The following is a 16,598-nucleotide window of genomic DNA, read 5'->3' on the forward strand; positions in this document are numbered from 1 at the left end:
GCCTGTCATCAAGGGAATATACTAAGTCTTGATCCTAGGCCCCACACTCTTCTCAAATTTACATCAACAACATAGTAGAAAGCTCTCTCATCCATTTATATGCAGATGATAGTCTTATACTCAGCTGGCCCCTCCCCGGATTTTGTGTTAAAAACTCTACAACAAAACTTTCTTAGTGTCCAACAAGCTTTCTCTCCCCTTAACCTTGTTCTGAACACCTCCAAAACAAAGGTCATGTGGTTTGGTAAGAAGAATGCACCACTCCCCACAGGTGTGATTACTACCTCTGAGGGTTTAGAGCTTAAGGTAGTCACCTCATACAAGTACTTGGGAGTATGGCTAGACGGTACACTGTCCTTCTCTCAGCACATATCAAAGCTGCAGGCTAAAGTTACATTTAGACTTGGTACCTCTATTATAATCGCTCCTCTTTCACCCCAGCTGCCAAACTAACCCTGATTCAGATGACCATCCTACCCATGCTAGATTACGGAGACACAATTTATAGATCGGCAGGTAAGGGTGTTCTCGAGCGGCTAGATGTTCTTTACCTTTCGGCCATCAGATTTGCCACCAATGCTCCTTATAGGACACATCACTGCACTCTATACTCCTCTGTAAACTGGTCATCTCTATATACCTGTCGTAAATCCCACTGGTTGATGCTTATTTATTAAACCTTCTTAGTCCTCATTCCCGCCTATCTGAGATATCTACTGCAGCCCTCATCCTCCACATACAACACCCGTTCTGCCAGTCACATTCTGTTAAAGGTCCCCAAAGAGCACACATCCCTGTGTAGCTCCACTTTTCATTTCACTGCAGCTAGCGACTGGAAGGAACTGCAACAAACACTCAAACTGGACAATTTTATCTCAATCTCTTCATTCAAAGACTCACGTGGACACTCTTAATGACAGTTGTGGCTGCTTTGCGTGATGTATTGTTGTCTGTACCTTCTTGCCCTTTGTGCTGTTGTCTGAGCCCAATAATGTTTGTACCATGTTTTGTACTGCTACCATGTTGTGTTGCTACCATGTTGTTGTCATGTAGTGTTGCTACGTACCATGCTGTGTTGTCATGTGTTGCTGCCTTGCTATGTTGTGGTCTTAGGTCTCTCTTTATGTAGTGTTGTGTTGTCTCTCTTGACGTGATGTGCGTTCTGTCCTATATTTGTTACTTATTTTTTGTATTTTTATACCCAGCCCCCGTCCCTGCAGGAGGCCTTTTGCCTTTTGGTAGGCCCTCATTGTAAATAAGAATTTGTTCTTAACTGACTTGCCTAGTTAAATAAAGGTTAAATAAAAAGTATATCCAAGTCTATTTGTTGACATTATGCATAATCGTGCCTGCCTGATTTTGCATACAGTATTTTCACCTGCTGATTCTGAAAAGAATTGGTTTAGATCGAGGGGGGTTGAGCGCGTATTGTCATGTACAGCATCATTGTTTTTAGATTAGCTGTTGTTCAATGGTCAATATTAGCAATATAAGTGCAATATTATCTTTGTCTTTGATCTGCAGTTTTAACCTCACTGCAGCACATACCCAGCTATATAGACCTCCAGGGGAGAAAGGGAGGGGGAGAGGGGGGTACAAAGTGGCAAAGAGACAAAGAGGGAGAGGGAGAGTGAGAAGCAGAGAGAGAAATAGGGAGAGGGGAAGAGAGAGAGACAGAACACCATTGTGGAACGGCATCTCCTTCTGTCCATCAATGATTCCGAGTGCAGCACAGAGAGAGCAGCAGCCTAATGGCGGTGGTGCTTTGTGTCTACGGGGGGAAATCAATGGTAGAAGAGATCAACTGGAACAGCGCACATGAGAGAGATTAATTGAACAGACCACTAATTCTAAACAAACCCACTCCAGTCAAATATGGCACTCTATTCCCTATATTGTGCACTACTTTTAACCAGTGCACATTGAGGGTAGTTAACTGCATAGGGAATAGGGTGCCATTTTGGAAGCACTCCTGGACTACTCCAGTGTTTTAAAAGCAGAGCCTGACAGACCGTCAGTGCCACTCAAGCTGCTCTCAGGGGAACACTTTGGTCCTGGATCAGCTCTTACAGGACAAAGGCACTCTGCTCCACTAGGAAACCTTAGGGAGGAGATTCACCCTGGTCCCGGTTCAGCTCTTACAGGACAAAGCCACTCTGCTCCAATAAGAGTCCTGAGGGCTGATGCTGCACTGCTGTCTGCTTTAGGGTTAATAGGGATAAGATTTGTCTTTCGCCAAATAATACATTCTAATTAATAGTACATGATGAGAATAAAAAGCAAAATAGTAAAATGATAAACACTGTAGAATAAATAATAATAATAGTACAACTTGAGTGCATTGTGGGAGCATGGTTTGATGACTACATGTAGTATTATCTGATTTGATTACTTACTAGTACAACATATTTACATATTATTAAAATGAAAGAATTATGCAATCATTCATTTTAATAATCTAACCCAGAATGCTTTGCACAAACGTCCCAGAATGCTCTCTTCCACTGTTTCCTTGGCAACAGTGGGAAATAAGGAGAAAATGGAGACACAGAATGAGAGAGAGAGAGTATGAGAGGAAAGAAGGGGAAAATAAAATAAAACTCACAAGAAAACCCCACAGTACATTACAGACAGGAAACTAATAACCACCAATAAACAAATTATACACACATCATTGTACATAAAACACAACACAATATCCACACACACCCTGAAACACACCAATTACACTATTACAACTATACAATATTTATCAGAGGAAAGTATTAAAGAGAGAGGGAGAGAAAGGCTGCTTCCCAATATTTCCTTTCTCCTGAAGTGTACGCTTGTGCTTCCCCCAGCGCATTTGAAAAGCATTGGACAGAGTTTCCACCATATGTTTGAGGCATACCAATCTTTTTCTTTTAAATCCATGAGAGGGAGTGAACAAGTGCACACTTCAGGAGTCAGGAAAGATATTGGGATGCAGGGTATATACGTAAGGAGCCCAAGCCTCCAAGTTTTAACCTCTCCTGACCTCTGCACTTTAGCATTTGTCAACAGAGGTCAAAGCTGCACGTGTTATAAAATAAACCACAATAAAATAAAGCCATTAACCAGCAGAACCACTCTGGGCACAGAAACAAATGAGAAGCGCCAGAAGGAGGAGGAGGAAGAAGAAGGGGAGGTTTAAAGCACTATATCCCACTTTAAAAGCAGAAGGCCGGCAGCCATTTTGGGGCGCTTTTGGAGGATGTATTTTTTTTGCTTTTAGAGTGTGGATGAAGCTTCTATTATTATTATTACAGGGCCGTCAGCGGCTGTGGCTCAACACACTAACCACCACTAACACCAGTCAGCTAGTCACCACAGACCGTACGGCTACTACCGTCACTTACCTAGCACTGCGAGTAGCAGTCTGTCTGTCTGTCTGATGGTTGGTTGGTCCGTCAGTCGGTCTGGTTGTAAGTCTGTCGGTCTGACTGTCTGTCTGTCTGCTTGTAAAATAGTCAGTCTGTCTGCCAGTCAGTCTGCCAGTCAGTCTGCCAGTCAGTCTGCCAGTCAGTCAGTCAGTCAGTCAGTCAGTCTGTCTGTCTGTCTGTCTGTCTGTCTGTCTGTCTGTCTGTCTGTCTGTCTGTCTGTCTGTCTGTCTGTCTGTCTGTCGGTCTGTCTGCCAGTCTGTCTGTCTGTCTGTCTGTCTGTCTGTCTGCCTGCCTGCCAGTCTGTCTGTCTGTCTGTCTGTCTGCCAGCCAGTCTGTCTGTCTGTCTGTCTGTCTGTCTGTCTGTCTGTCTGTCTGTCTGTCTGTCTGTCTGTCTGTCTGTCTGTCTGTCTGCCTGCCAGTCTGTCTGTCTGCGAGTCTGTCTGTGTGTAACACTGTGTGTGTGGAGGGGTGCGCTATACACCTGCCCAATGCCGGTAAGCCATTCATTCCCAAAGTGTGTACAGTATCTAGACTAGACCTATATGTTTTGATCTAGCCTGGCCTCAGTGCTCTCCCACTAAAAGACTGAAGCACACCTTAAAAAGCACCAGATGGGGCGGCAGGATAGCCTAGTGGTTAGAGCGTTGGACTAGTAACCGGAAGGTTGCAAGTTCAAACCCCCGAGCTGACAGGGTACAAATGTGTCGTACTGCCCCTGAACAGGCAGTTAACCCACTGTTCCTAGGCCGTCATTGAAAATAAGAATTTGTTCTTAACACACTTGCCTAGTTAAATAAAGGTAAAAAATAATAATAATAAAAAAATAAAACTTGTAAACAGTGTTTCAGCACAGCCAAATGCATCCCCCACTCCAGCCACTAACATTTATAGGTCTACTGCTGTATAGACTACGTCAGCTTGAGTCAATGCCACTCGTATAGGGACATTTGTGGTGATAAGGGAACAGGCATAAGATCTGATCCAGAGTCAGTCTTGGTTTAGGGTTGTAAAGGAGAATGGAGAGGACTGACTCTGGACTAGCACATAGGGCCTGGGCACCCCCCTGGTACTGTGATGAAACAATGTTTTGGTCACCTCAGAGTGGAGGGCAATTCCAGAAAGAGAGAGAAGTAACCAGCTTTCACTTCAAGAAATGAACCATAACACTACAGTGGCCTTTACCAGTTTATGGATTTAAATGAGTCACAGTTTTTTCTCTCAGAATTCTCCATTTGTGTATGGATTATACAGTATCTTGGATTTGTGTATTGTTTGTGTGACTGGTTGTACACTGCTAAACATGGCAGTTGTACTGGTGTCTCTGAGTAAGGCGAGAGGAGACACCAGAGTAAAGAGCCACAGGAGTGAGAAGAGGACACGGCAACACAAAACAAAAACGACAACAAAAACAAAAGGGAGCACAAAGGAAAACACAGGACACACCACGGACAGACGGACGGACAGAGGGAGGGACAGAGACCGGGGAGAGGACAGTGACAGACAGACGGACAAGTGTAACACAGAGCAACAAGAGCAGACATACAAACGCATGACACGACACAACCTGAGGAGGGAGACAACAACAACAGACACGTCAGAAGACATGGCCCCCCTCACAACCCCACCCTCCTCTCCATGGTGGTCCTAACACACATACTCACAAACGCACACACTCATTGCAGAGAACAGAGGGCTAGCATCGCAGCCGACACACACACACACACATATATACACGCAAGCGCACACACAGCGCTAACCGATGGACAGAGGGAAATCCACAGCCAAACACATGTACCGTAGCTCATTCACACCCACACACTCCCGATCAGAATCTTGTGTTATGTTGGTAGCGTTGCGTAGTGGTTTAATTGGTCAAATGGGTCATGAAGGGCTCAGTTTATGGTGTGTAACAGGGCTCTAAGACGGGGAGTCGAGGGGTAGACTACAAGTACATGTGGTGAGAAATCCTGTGTGTTGTGTGTGTGTGGAGGAGTTCTGAGAGGGTGAATTTGAATGGAGGCCTGGGCTGAGATTGCAGGCAAGGTCTCTGGGAAGGAGGGAAGGAAGGATGGAGGGAGGGAAGAGATGAGGAGGGGGAGGTGGGGGTGGCCATCATATCGCTCACATCACGTTACATAACGTCATTTAGCCTCCCATTGCACAATTAAGCCGGCTCCTCTCTTTCTTCCTCTCTTTCTCCCTCTATTGGATCCAATGAGTCATGTAGGTCTAATTGGCCCCATTCGCTCAGGGCACATTCTCTCACCCCTCAGTGGAAAACGGTTGTGGCGTTTTGGTGGTGAGAGAGAGACAGAAGAGAAGGTTGAGTAAGAGCGAGAGAAGAGAGAGAGAATAGAGAGTGGGGGAGAGAGAGAGAGGACTACACTGGTCTGCAAGAACTGAGAGGGGGTTTGGGGTCATCCGGAGGGCAGAAATGGAGGTTAAAGGTTGTGCGTCTGTCTGGTTAAGGTTAAGTGCAGAAGTTGAACTGAATGAAATTGACCAAAGGCTAAGCCATAGTTGGGGTTGAACTGTGTTAAATGTGGGTAAACACATACATTTCCAAACATACGTTCATTTACACTGCCCTCCTGAATGATTGTCACACTAGGCAAATATGAAGAAAAAAGACTGAAAAAATGTCATTGTTTATCAGCTTTATTTTACACTCAAAATATCATATGAATCTGACCTGTAATTGAGTTTAAAAAAAAACATTTCAAAATAATAATACAAATTCATCAAGAAATAATAATTTTATTCAAAAACATGCTTGTCACAATTATTGGCACCCCTAGAAATTCTTAGGAACAAAATCGAATTCATGTAAGGAATATTCCGATTAAGATGTAACTTTTTAATGTTCATCTGACTCTTTGGGAACTCTAAAGTGGTCCTTCCATGACTTCCTATTTCACTGGGATGGCGACACACCAGCTAAACTCCCATAGTCATCCATCAACATGGGAGAGGCCAGAGAACACACAAATGAAATGAGATTTAAAAAAAAGATAACCCCATTGAAAACCTGTGGGGTGAGCTGAAGAGGAGAGCCCACAAGCGAGGACCAAGGACCCTGAAGGATCTGGAGAGTTTCTGTATGGAGGAATAGTCTCAAATCCCTTCCTATGTGTTTTCCCACCTCATCAAACATTATAGGAGATGACTCAGTGCCACGCCCTGACCTTAGAGAGCCTTTTTATTTCTCTATTTGGTTAGGTCGGGGTGTGATTTGGGTGGGCATTCTAGTTTTTCTATTTCTTTGTTGGCCGGGTATGGTTCCCAATCAGAGGCAGCTGTCTATCGTTGTCTCTGATTGGGGATCATACTTAGGCAGCCCTTTTTCCACTTTTAGTTTGTGGGATCTTGTTTTTGTGTAGTGCCTGTGAGCACTCCAGTCGTTACGTCTCGTTTGCTGTTTTTGTTGGCGAGTTTCATTTTAATAAACATGTGGAACTCTATGCACGCTGTGCCTTGGTCCGCTCATTACAACGAACGTGACACTCAGAGCTGTTATCTTGGCAATGGGAGGGTTCACCAAGTACTAAATGCAGGGGAGCCAATAATTGTGACATGCATGTTTATTAATAAAATATTTACTTATTGATGACCATTTGTTTTTCTTTGATCAATTTGAACTCAATTAAAGGTTTGATTCATATGATATTTTGAATGGAAGATCAAGCTGATAAACAACAATTACATTTTTTCACTGCCTTCTTGAGTTCATACAGTATTCACCCAGGGTGCCAGTAATTCATGAGGGCACTGTATTCATACACACAAACACCCCGCGCGAACACGCACATGCACCCCGCACGAACACGCACACAAACACATACGCACGCGCAGACCCGAGCACGAACACACATACATTTACCCTCCCACCCTACACTTAGCACCATAATATACCATGAAAATGCTGAACCAAACCTTAAAGCTTTAAAGGAAGAAGCAATTAACTGTCATGCATTCTTAAACATACAACCTTTTAAGAGTGTGTGTGTGTGTGGGGGGGGGGGGGGGGGGGCCATGTTACTTCATGTGTGTGTGTACTTTGCTGTGGTTTGTGCCATGTTACTGTGTTACTGTGTGTTTGCTCATTGTGCTTTCAACCAAACTTCTGTATGTGTCTTTTGTGTTACCTCTGATTCGCTATGGTTTGATCCAGGAGGAGGCTGACTTTGCATTGAGGTCCTGCTGTAGCAGAGGCCCCTCCGGCTTGAACCACTCCTCTCCTGGAGGGGATGCCGGGCTGGCCGCTGCAGCGTCTGGTGTTTGTTGTGAGGGGAGTGTTGGAGTGGGGTTTGTAGAGGAGTGTATTTGGGATCGGGGACGTCGGGGGCAGGCCGGGCGGGGGGTTAGTTTTAGGTTGAGGTTCAAAATGGCGGGTGGAAGGGGTTGAATTGTTGGAGGTAGAACCATGGGGATATCAGGTGAAAGAAGAAGCAGGTGAGTGGTACAAGGTAAATAAAAAAGATGTCCAGTGAGAAAGCATGGAGAAATGGAGGGCAGGGGGAGAGGAGAGGAGAGGAGAGGAGGATGAATGGATGGGTGGAGCGATAGCAAGCAGACAGGGTGTGGAGAGGAGAGAGAGAGACAAAGAGGAAGAAAGCATGACCAATAAATGAGAGCCAGAATGAGAGCCACAATACAGATAGATAGATAGATAGATAGATGATAGATACAGATAAATACTACGTGACCAAAAGTATGTGGACACCTACTCTTCGAACATATCATACCAACATTTATGGGCATTAATATGGAGTTGGTCCCCCATTTTCTGCTAGGACAGCCTCCACTCTTCTGGGAAGGCTTTCCACTAGATGTTGGAACATTGTTGTGGGGACTTGCTTCCATTCAGCCACAGCGAGGTCGAGTACTGATGCTGAGCAACTAGGCCTGGCTCACAGCCTGCGTTCCAATTCATCCCAGAAGGTGTTTGATGGGGTTGAGGTCAGGGCTCTGTGCAGGTCAGTCAAGTTCTTCCACACTGATCTCGACAAACCATTTCTGTATGGACCTCACTTTGTGCACAGGGGCATTGTCATGCTGAAACAGGAAATGGCCTTCCCCAAAATGCTGACACAAAGTTGGAAGCACAGAATCGTCTAGAATGTCATTGTATGGGGTAGTGTTAAGAATTCCCTTCACTGGAACGAAGCGGCCTAGCCCGAACCATGAAAAACAGCCCCAGACCATTATTCCTAAGCATATGGGCAGGTAGCCCCTCTGCCAGAGAACGAGTTTCCACTGCTCCAGAGTCCAATGAAGCCTAGCTTTACACCACTCCAGCCGACGCTTGGCATTGGCATGGTGATCTTAGGCCTGTGTGCGGCTGCTCGGGCATGGAAACCCATTTCATGAAGCTTCTAATGAACAGTTCTTGTGCTGACGTTGCTTCCAGAGGCAGTTTGGAACTCCGTAGTGAGTGTTGCAACTGAGGACAGACTATTTTTATGTGCTATGCTCTTTAGCACTGTGCAGTCTCATTCTGTGAGCTTGTGTGGCCTACCACTTGCTCCTAGTTTCCACTGCACAATAACAGCACTTGACCGGGCAACTCTAGCAGGGCAGAAATTTGACTAACTGACTTGTTGGAAAGATGGCATCCTATGACTGTGCCACATTGAAAGTCACTGAGCTCTTCATTAAGAACAGTCTAATGCCAATGTTTGTCTATGGCGATTGCATGGCTGTGTGCTCGATTTTATACACCTGTCAGCAATGTGTGTAACTTATTAAATAGGCAAATCCACTCATTTGAATGGGTGTCCACATACTTTTGTATATATAGTGTAGATAGATAGGATAGATAGCATGACTACAGACAGTAGAAGACAGATTGACAGCCAGATGCAGTGTGATAGCTATTCAGTCAGCGATCGTTCGGTACAGATCTCATTTCAGAACAGGCTGTGAAAATGTGCATTAAAGCTGAAGAAAGAAAAAGCAGAGCTAAACCGGTGGGTTGAAATAGAGTACCTGTAAGTGCATGTATGTCGAAAAATGATATAATTAATAATAATAATAAATGCCATTTAGCAGATGTTTTTATCCAAAGTGACATACAGTCATGTGTGCATTAATTTTACGTATGGGTGGTTGAACCCACTATACAGGCATTGCAAGCACCATGCTCAACCAACTGAGCTACAATGGAGCACTATTGATATGTACTGATATGTACCAAACTCAGGCAATAATACCTATATGATATTTTACAACTCCAGTGTCCAAAACGGCATTAGAAAGCACCACAGCACATTTACATATACAGTAGTAGACGTGGGGTGCCAATGTAATTGAATACAGCATGTGGGAACGAACTGGTCCAACAAAATATCAATCCATTGATATTTCACTTATGCCATAATGTGTCATAACCCAGTTCATATAGGAATGTCTGGAGCGTGAGACAGCTCAAAACAGCCTGTGGATATTGTGGGCGGGGTCTGTGACTGTCAGTCAAAATGATTGGTTATGAGAAATATGAGAAGGGGGAAGGGTCAGGGGAGAGGTGGTAGGGCAATACCTAGTGTTTCCGTAGTGTGTGTGTGTGTTTATGTATGTGTGAATTGGAAGTCAAATAATTCCAAGAGATGCACTTGATTACATTTGCCTGGTACGATGGAACCAATGCAATAGTTCCAAAAGCAAACAAAAAGCTGAATCAAACGCACCTCAAATACTGTTAAGTTTAATGAAAGTATTTGACCTAAGGTACTTGAACCAGCTCTGAAGTGTATAGTTCTGTACGCGTTTGTGTGTGTGTATGGGAGTGTCATGAGTACACAGTGAGTGTTGAGCTGCTGAGTGTCGAGCTACTGAACCCTTGGGTATGGCGGAGCGCAGCCCCTGACTCTGACCCCGGCCCTGACCCTGTCCTGGGCATACCTTTCCTCACGTTGCCGTCTGTAGCACGGAACTCTCCGGTACTGAGGAGGAAGCAGGCGCGGTCATGGGGATAGCGCTCACGGCTCCCGCCGGTGCCCAGACCCCCAGCAGCAGGACTCCTCTCCTCCCCAAGCACCATGTCTATGGTGGGGCAGTCTTCATTAGCCAGGGCTGCATTGGCCGCATCGCCATTCTGCTTGGAATCTGGAGGGGAGAGGAGGAGGGGGAAGAAGAGGGGGGAGAGAGGGGAAGGAGGAGAAAGATAGGGGGGGATGGGTCAGAGGGAGGGGGAGACAAGGAGGCATGTAAGAAAAGGTAAGGATGGTCGACAGAGAAGGGTGAGGAGGTGGGAGAGGGAAGAAAGGGTAGGGAGGGACAGAGGGAGAAATTAGTAGGAAAGAAGAAAGATAAGGTGATTGGGTGAGGTGTAAGGAATGGGGGAAGGAGAAGGGTGGGAGAGAGATAAAGGGAGAGGTAAATGGATGAAGAGGTGAAAGAGAGAAAATATGTGGAAGGCAGGAGAGATAAAGTGAAGAGGAGGTAGAAAGAGGAGAAGGGGAGGAGGAAGAATGTGTAAGAAGAGGGGGATAAATGGAGACGAGAGAAGGCAGAGAAATAAATAAGTAGCAGGAAAAGGGGGGGTGGGGAAAGGTATGACAACAAGATCAATTAGTTTAAAGGTGAGATAATAAGAACAAGGAAGTCGAGAAGGACAGGAACGAAGAAGGAGACATAGAGGAGGGTGATGTGTGAGAACGAGAGAGGGGTAGGAAGATAGAGGGTTAAATTAATATAAGACGAGATGAGATTGTTAAAAGTGAGAGTGCGGGTTGTACATGGTGAAGACGGTGAGGCGAGAAGAAGGAAAGGAGGCAAAGAGGGGGGGAGAAGAACATCAGTGTCCTGTGATAGCCCTGCTCATCATGTGACCAAAACACTGCAGTGGAGGAGAGGAGGCAGGAGCCCAGCATCTCCAGGTCCACACACACACACTGAGTTGAGCATCATTACATTAACACACACATTACAAAAGAGAGAGAGAGGGAGAATGAGAGAAAGAGAGAAGGGGGAGGGCGAGAAAGAGAAGGGGAACTGAGAGATACAACAGAGTGTAGATACTCACATACATGCGCACTCGTACAAACACACACACACACACACACACACTCGCGGTGAGATGCTGCGGGGTAACTTGTGCTTATAGCTTCCGACACAACTGTCAAATCTAATTAGACTTGAGTTACTGCTCAACAATTTACAGAAATAACCCAGCTGGCCAAATCTAACAATGACACACAGAGAGACAGCGAGAGAGAGAAATTCAGTAAATAGCATATTACAGAGAGAGGGAAAGTGGTGAGAGAGGGAGAGAGGTGTGTGTGTGTGTATATGTGAGTATGTGTACAGTATATGTCATTGAGCGAGTGTGTGTGAGCATGTGTGTGTAATATTAACGTGTAAACATACTGAATTGTAATTGGATGCATTTTACCACCGTACCGCCGTATGATTGGTTAATAGGAATTCGCCCCTTTATTTCAATTTTCGCCTTGAAAACTGTCTGTAGCTCAGGCCCTGAAGCAAGGATATGCATATTTTTGGTACCATTTGAAATGTGTGGAAATTTGAAAGGAATGTAGGGTAATATAACACAATAGATCAGGTAAAAGATAATACAAAGAAAAACAAACCGTTCTTTGGTATTTATTTTGGTACAATCATTGTTGAAATGCAAGAGAAAGGACATAAAGTATTATTCCAGCCCAGGTGTAATTCAGATTTTGGCCACTAGATGGAAGCAATGTATGTGCAAAGTGTATGACTGATCCACTGAACCATTGCATTTCTGTTCAAAATGTTGTATCAAGACTGCCCAAATGTGCCTAATTTGTTTATTAATAACTTTCCATGTTCTAAACTGTGCACTCTCAAGCAATAGCATGGTATTCTTTCACTGTAATAGCTACTGTAAAGTGGACAGTGCAGTTAGATTAACAAGAATTCAAAGCTTTCTGCCAATTTCAGATATGTCTATGTCCTGGGAAATGTTCTTGTTACTTACAACCTCATGCTAGTCACATTAGGTCCAGCCGGGGACCCACCAATCCTGAAGAAGTTTTAAGACCACCCAGGTGGTGAGGTCATGGTCAGTTGATCATGGTATGAGACATGTGAACATACCATTTATAGCTAGCTAATGAAGAGCTACGTGAAGAAATATCATGTATTTTATTATTTTGTGTGCAAAACAAGACATGGTGTCAGAGTAAAATGACTAAAATATGGATTTTGCTGGAGTTCCTTCACCTCGTATGGACTGGGAGTCTACAAACTTACCCGATGCTTGGAGTAAGTTCAAACAGCATGTGGAGCTAATGTTCGCGGGTCCTCTGAGGGAAAGAGAAGAGGAAAAGTTCAGCCACCTGCTCTCTGTATCGGTGAAAAAGGGAGAGATATTTACAACACTTACCGAGGCTGAATCAAAGGTACTGAAAACATACTACGATCGTTTTGAAGCATATGTTGTGCCGAAGACTGATACGATTTTCGCTTGGTACAAATTCCATGAGAAAGTACAGGGAGTTAGCGAATCGTCTGAACAGTTTGTGACTGAGCTACGTCTGCTTGTGAACGGCTGTGATTATGCAAACCGCGAGTAAGATTACTCACCGTCAATGAGAGAGAAACTTTTGAATATTGGGTCTGAGCTAACGCCGGACATAGCCAGATCTCACAAGCTAGCACTGGCTCAGATGAAAACCGTTTCGCGCGGCAGCACGAGCGCATCACGTGAACAAGCAGTGCGTGCAGACATCAAAGCACACCTCCGGTGCACAGAGAGCGCGCCTCAGAACGTAGAGAGACATAACTCCAAAAACAGAGCGACACAGACTCAAAATGCCCCAAAACATGTGAATGCTGTGGATACAAAGTGCATGGCCAACAGGGAAATTGCCCAGCTAAAGGCAAACAGTGTACAAAATGTCACTTTGCAAAAGTGTCACTTTGCAAAAGTGTGCTGAGCTTACCGTGGAAAAACACACAGTGAGTGAAGATAATGTCAATTAAAGAGAAAAATGCTGATGAACTGTTTATTGATTCAGGGACACAGAAAAATCGAATATCAGAGACAGAACAAGCCTTTGCTGACATTTGAGATAGGAACACAAGGCACTGTTCTAAAGTTCAAACTAGACATTGGTGCACAAGTAAACATTATTCCTCTGAATAAGTACTGCAGCTTGACATCTGAGAGCTACAGCTCATCAGGCGCAGACTAACTGGTTATGGTGGTGAACAGCTCCCAGTAAAAGGCACATGCATTTTCAAATGCAAATACGAGGAAAGTGACAAGATGTTGGACTTTTACGTTGTTGATACTAGAGCACCTGCAGTGCTAGGTCTTAAAGCATGTTTAGACATGGACCTCATCAAGCTAGTTTTATCAGTGACAGCACCAGTAGAGACAGACTATGTTTGCTGATGTTTTTACAGGAATAAGATTATTCCCCAGAGAATGTACCATTCACCTTGACCCAGACGCAACCCCTGTGGTCTACCCACTGAGAAAGATTCCCCTTGCTCTCAGCGCCCATCTGAGGAAAGAGGTGTAGAGCATGGAGCAATCTGACATAGCCACCAAGGTTACAGAACCGACGTTAGTGGTGGTGGAGAAACCACGCACAGGCAAGCTCAGAGTATGTCTCGACCCAAGAACAAGGCTATCAAACGCCCCAATTACCCTTTACTGACGCTAGATGGAATCACACACAAGCTAGCGGGAGCACGCTACTTCAGTGTCATTGACGCCAGATCAGGCTACTGGGCTATCAAGCTCACAGAAGAGTCATCTAAGCTCACAACGTTCAACACATTATTTGGACGGTACAGGTTCCGTCGCCTGCATTTTGGGATTATCTCAGCCCAAGACAAGTTTCAGCGAAAGATCTGCAAAGTGTACAAAGGCTGTGGATGGCATCCTTGTCTATGGTCGAACCAAAGAGGAACACGACAGAAACTTCCGTGCGATGCTGCAAAGGTCCCGAGAGAGAGGGGTCCGGCTCAACCCCGAGAAGAGCACAGTCGGCGCTACAGAGGTCAGCTATTTCGGACATCTTCTCACAGCGAATGGAATCAAGACAGATCCATAGAAGATCTCAGCCATAAAAAAAATGGAGCCACCAAAGAACCGTGCAAAGCTGGAAACAGTGCTTGGCGTGGTCAACTACTTAGCCAAGTTCGCTCCCAGCCTCTCCAATGCTAAGGCACCCCGGCGTCAGCTGCTAAAGCAGTCCAGTGAGTTTCTCTGGGACAAGCAACACAACATTGCTTTCCAGAAAGTGAAAGACTTGATCACGATTGAACCAGGGCCAATCTGCACCACATCTGCAGCTGTGATACACAAGCTGAAAGCAATTTTTTGCCAGGCATGGCATTGTAGAGACTTTAATATCTGACAACGGCCCCGGTTACAAATACAATGAGATTTAATCCTTCACAAAAGCATGGGAGTTCACACGTCATCACAAGCCCACATTACCCTCAAAGTAATTGGCCTTGCCGAAAAATCTGTGCAGATTGCTAAATCACTCATGGACAAAGCAAACGCAGACGAGAGACCCCTACCTCAGTCTCCTTGAATACCGCAACACTCCAGTTGACAACCTCAAATCACCAGCCCAGCTGTTGATGAGCCACAGACTTCGCTCAGTCCTTCCCAGCACCAACCAGCAGCTGCAACCTGAGGTCATAGGCTACAAGGAAATGCATGAAAAACGTGCACAGAGACAACAACAACAAAAGCGATACTACGACAGGTCAGCTAGACCACAGTCAGTTAGAATCCAGGAGCATAGCCTCTGGAAACCAGCAGTCGTCATCCAGCCAGCTGACACTGAACATTCATATCACGTCCGCACCGCAGAAGGAGCGGTGTACCGAGGCAATCGTCATCACCTACTGAACACAAAAGAACAATACACTGACGAGGTGAACTGTTCTCCTGAAAGAGAAAGTGATGGACTAAACACACACACACAACACAACATATACCATACTTACCTGCAACACCACAAGAACTGTTGACTGACACAGAAGCATGCTCAGCATCATATCACACAAGGTCAGGAAGAGAGGTCAAGCCCAGAGCTGTCCTAGACCTGTGAAATGTCAAAAGGTGTAGGCGGATCGCTGCCCTAAAACAGTTACAGACTGTAAACTTGTTATTGAAAAGTTGACTTGAAATGCTTTGGTATTTGGTATTGCTTTGGTATTGTATTTGTTTAAGATGTTATTGCTACCGAGAAAGCTGAGTTGCTGAGAATCCTTTGTTCTAAAAGTAACAGTATGCTGAATCTTTTGTTTCAGAGTCTTATGTTGATTCAGTTGGTGCAGTAAGCAGTATAAATTGTTACTTACCTTGAGTTCAAACTACAGAGCATGTATTCAAAAGAACCGCTTAGAATATGATTTTTTATTTATTTTTGTTATAAAAGAAAGGGGATGTAATATCCATATGTATAAACATAGTGAATTGTAATTGGATGCATTTTACTGCAGTATCATACTGCGCTATGATTGGTTAAGACCACCCAGGTGGTGAGGTCATGGTCAGTTGATCATTGTATGAAATACGTGAACATGTCACTTATAACTAGCTAATAAAGAGCTGCGTTAAGAAATATCCTGTCGTACTGCATTTTATTATGTTGTACAAAAGCGTTCAAAACAAGACCGTGTGTGTTCAAACAGGCTTTATAACACGATGCCGTGGCAACACCTGGTAGTGGAGCCAGGGGGCGTCGGAACATTAAGAGGTCAAAGATTCATTAAAGTAAGAGGCTTCATGAAGATCACTCACTCTACCAACTACAAAACTGAAGTTCGAAGATCACTATACAGTCTGTCCCTCCTTACCTCTTCTTACCTTCCTCTCTCTCATGTCCAAATAGCTACATGTTAGAACACTGATATTCTGGATGAATCTGTAAATATCGGTTGTATTTGCCTGTTTATACCTGCATTAGGATACAGCCACACACCAGTTGACAGCATATTAGAAAAGAGAAAAGGCCATATTTTATCTTCCTTGATGCTGTTGTTTTTGATGGCAGGTTTAGTACATCTGACTAACTATTGTGTGGAGGCAACATGGAGACCAGATGCACTCGGGGAGGTAGCTCTGCTCTTCTCAGCAGCATAGACTGTTGGGACATTTCAAAACAATACAAAAGCAACATGTCAGGCTACATTTTTCATTGTAAATATGCTATTGGTACTGACCCTGGAACTGACCCT

General features: G+C 44.6%; 1 protein-coding gene across 3 annotated transcripts in view; it reads right to left on the reverse strand.

The window, feature by feature from the left end:
- The window catches only part of LOC109897546 (potassium voltage-gated channel subfamily C member 1-like), a 133,105-nt gene that overhangs the window by 33,240 nt on the left and 83,267 nt on the right, over positions 1 to 16,598 (reverse strand). For 2 of the 3 annotated variants that reach the window (XM_031833747.1, XM_031833746.1), the window contains exon 3: positions 10,302 to 10,505. In XM_031833747.1, the coding sequence (XP_031689607.1) occupies positions 10,302 to 10,505 (204 nt within the window). Of the gene's footprint in view, positions 1 to 7,454; positions 7,673 to 10,301; positions 10,506 to 16,598 lie in introns of those variants that run through there. The other variant, XM_031833748.1, reaches the window with a different exon arrangement.

This window comes from Oncorhynchus kisutch, linkage group LG10 (genome assembly GCF_002021735.2).
Source record: "Oncorhynchus kisutch isolate 150728-3 linkage group LG10, Okis_V2, whole genome shotgun sequence".
In the NCBI taxonomy this organism is placed as follows: domain Eukaryota; kingdom Metazoa; phylum Chordata; class Actinopteri; order Salmoniformes; family Salmonidae; genus Oncorhynchus; species Oncorhynchus kisutch.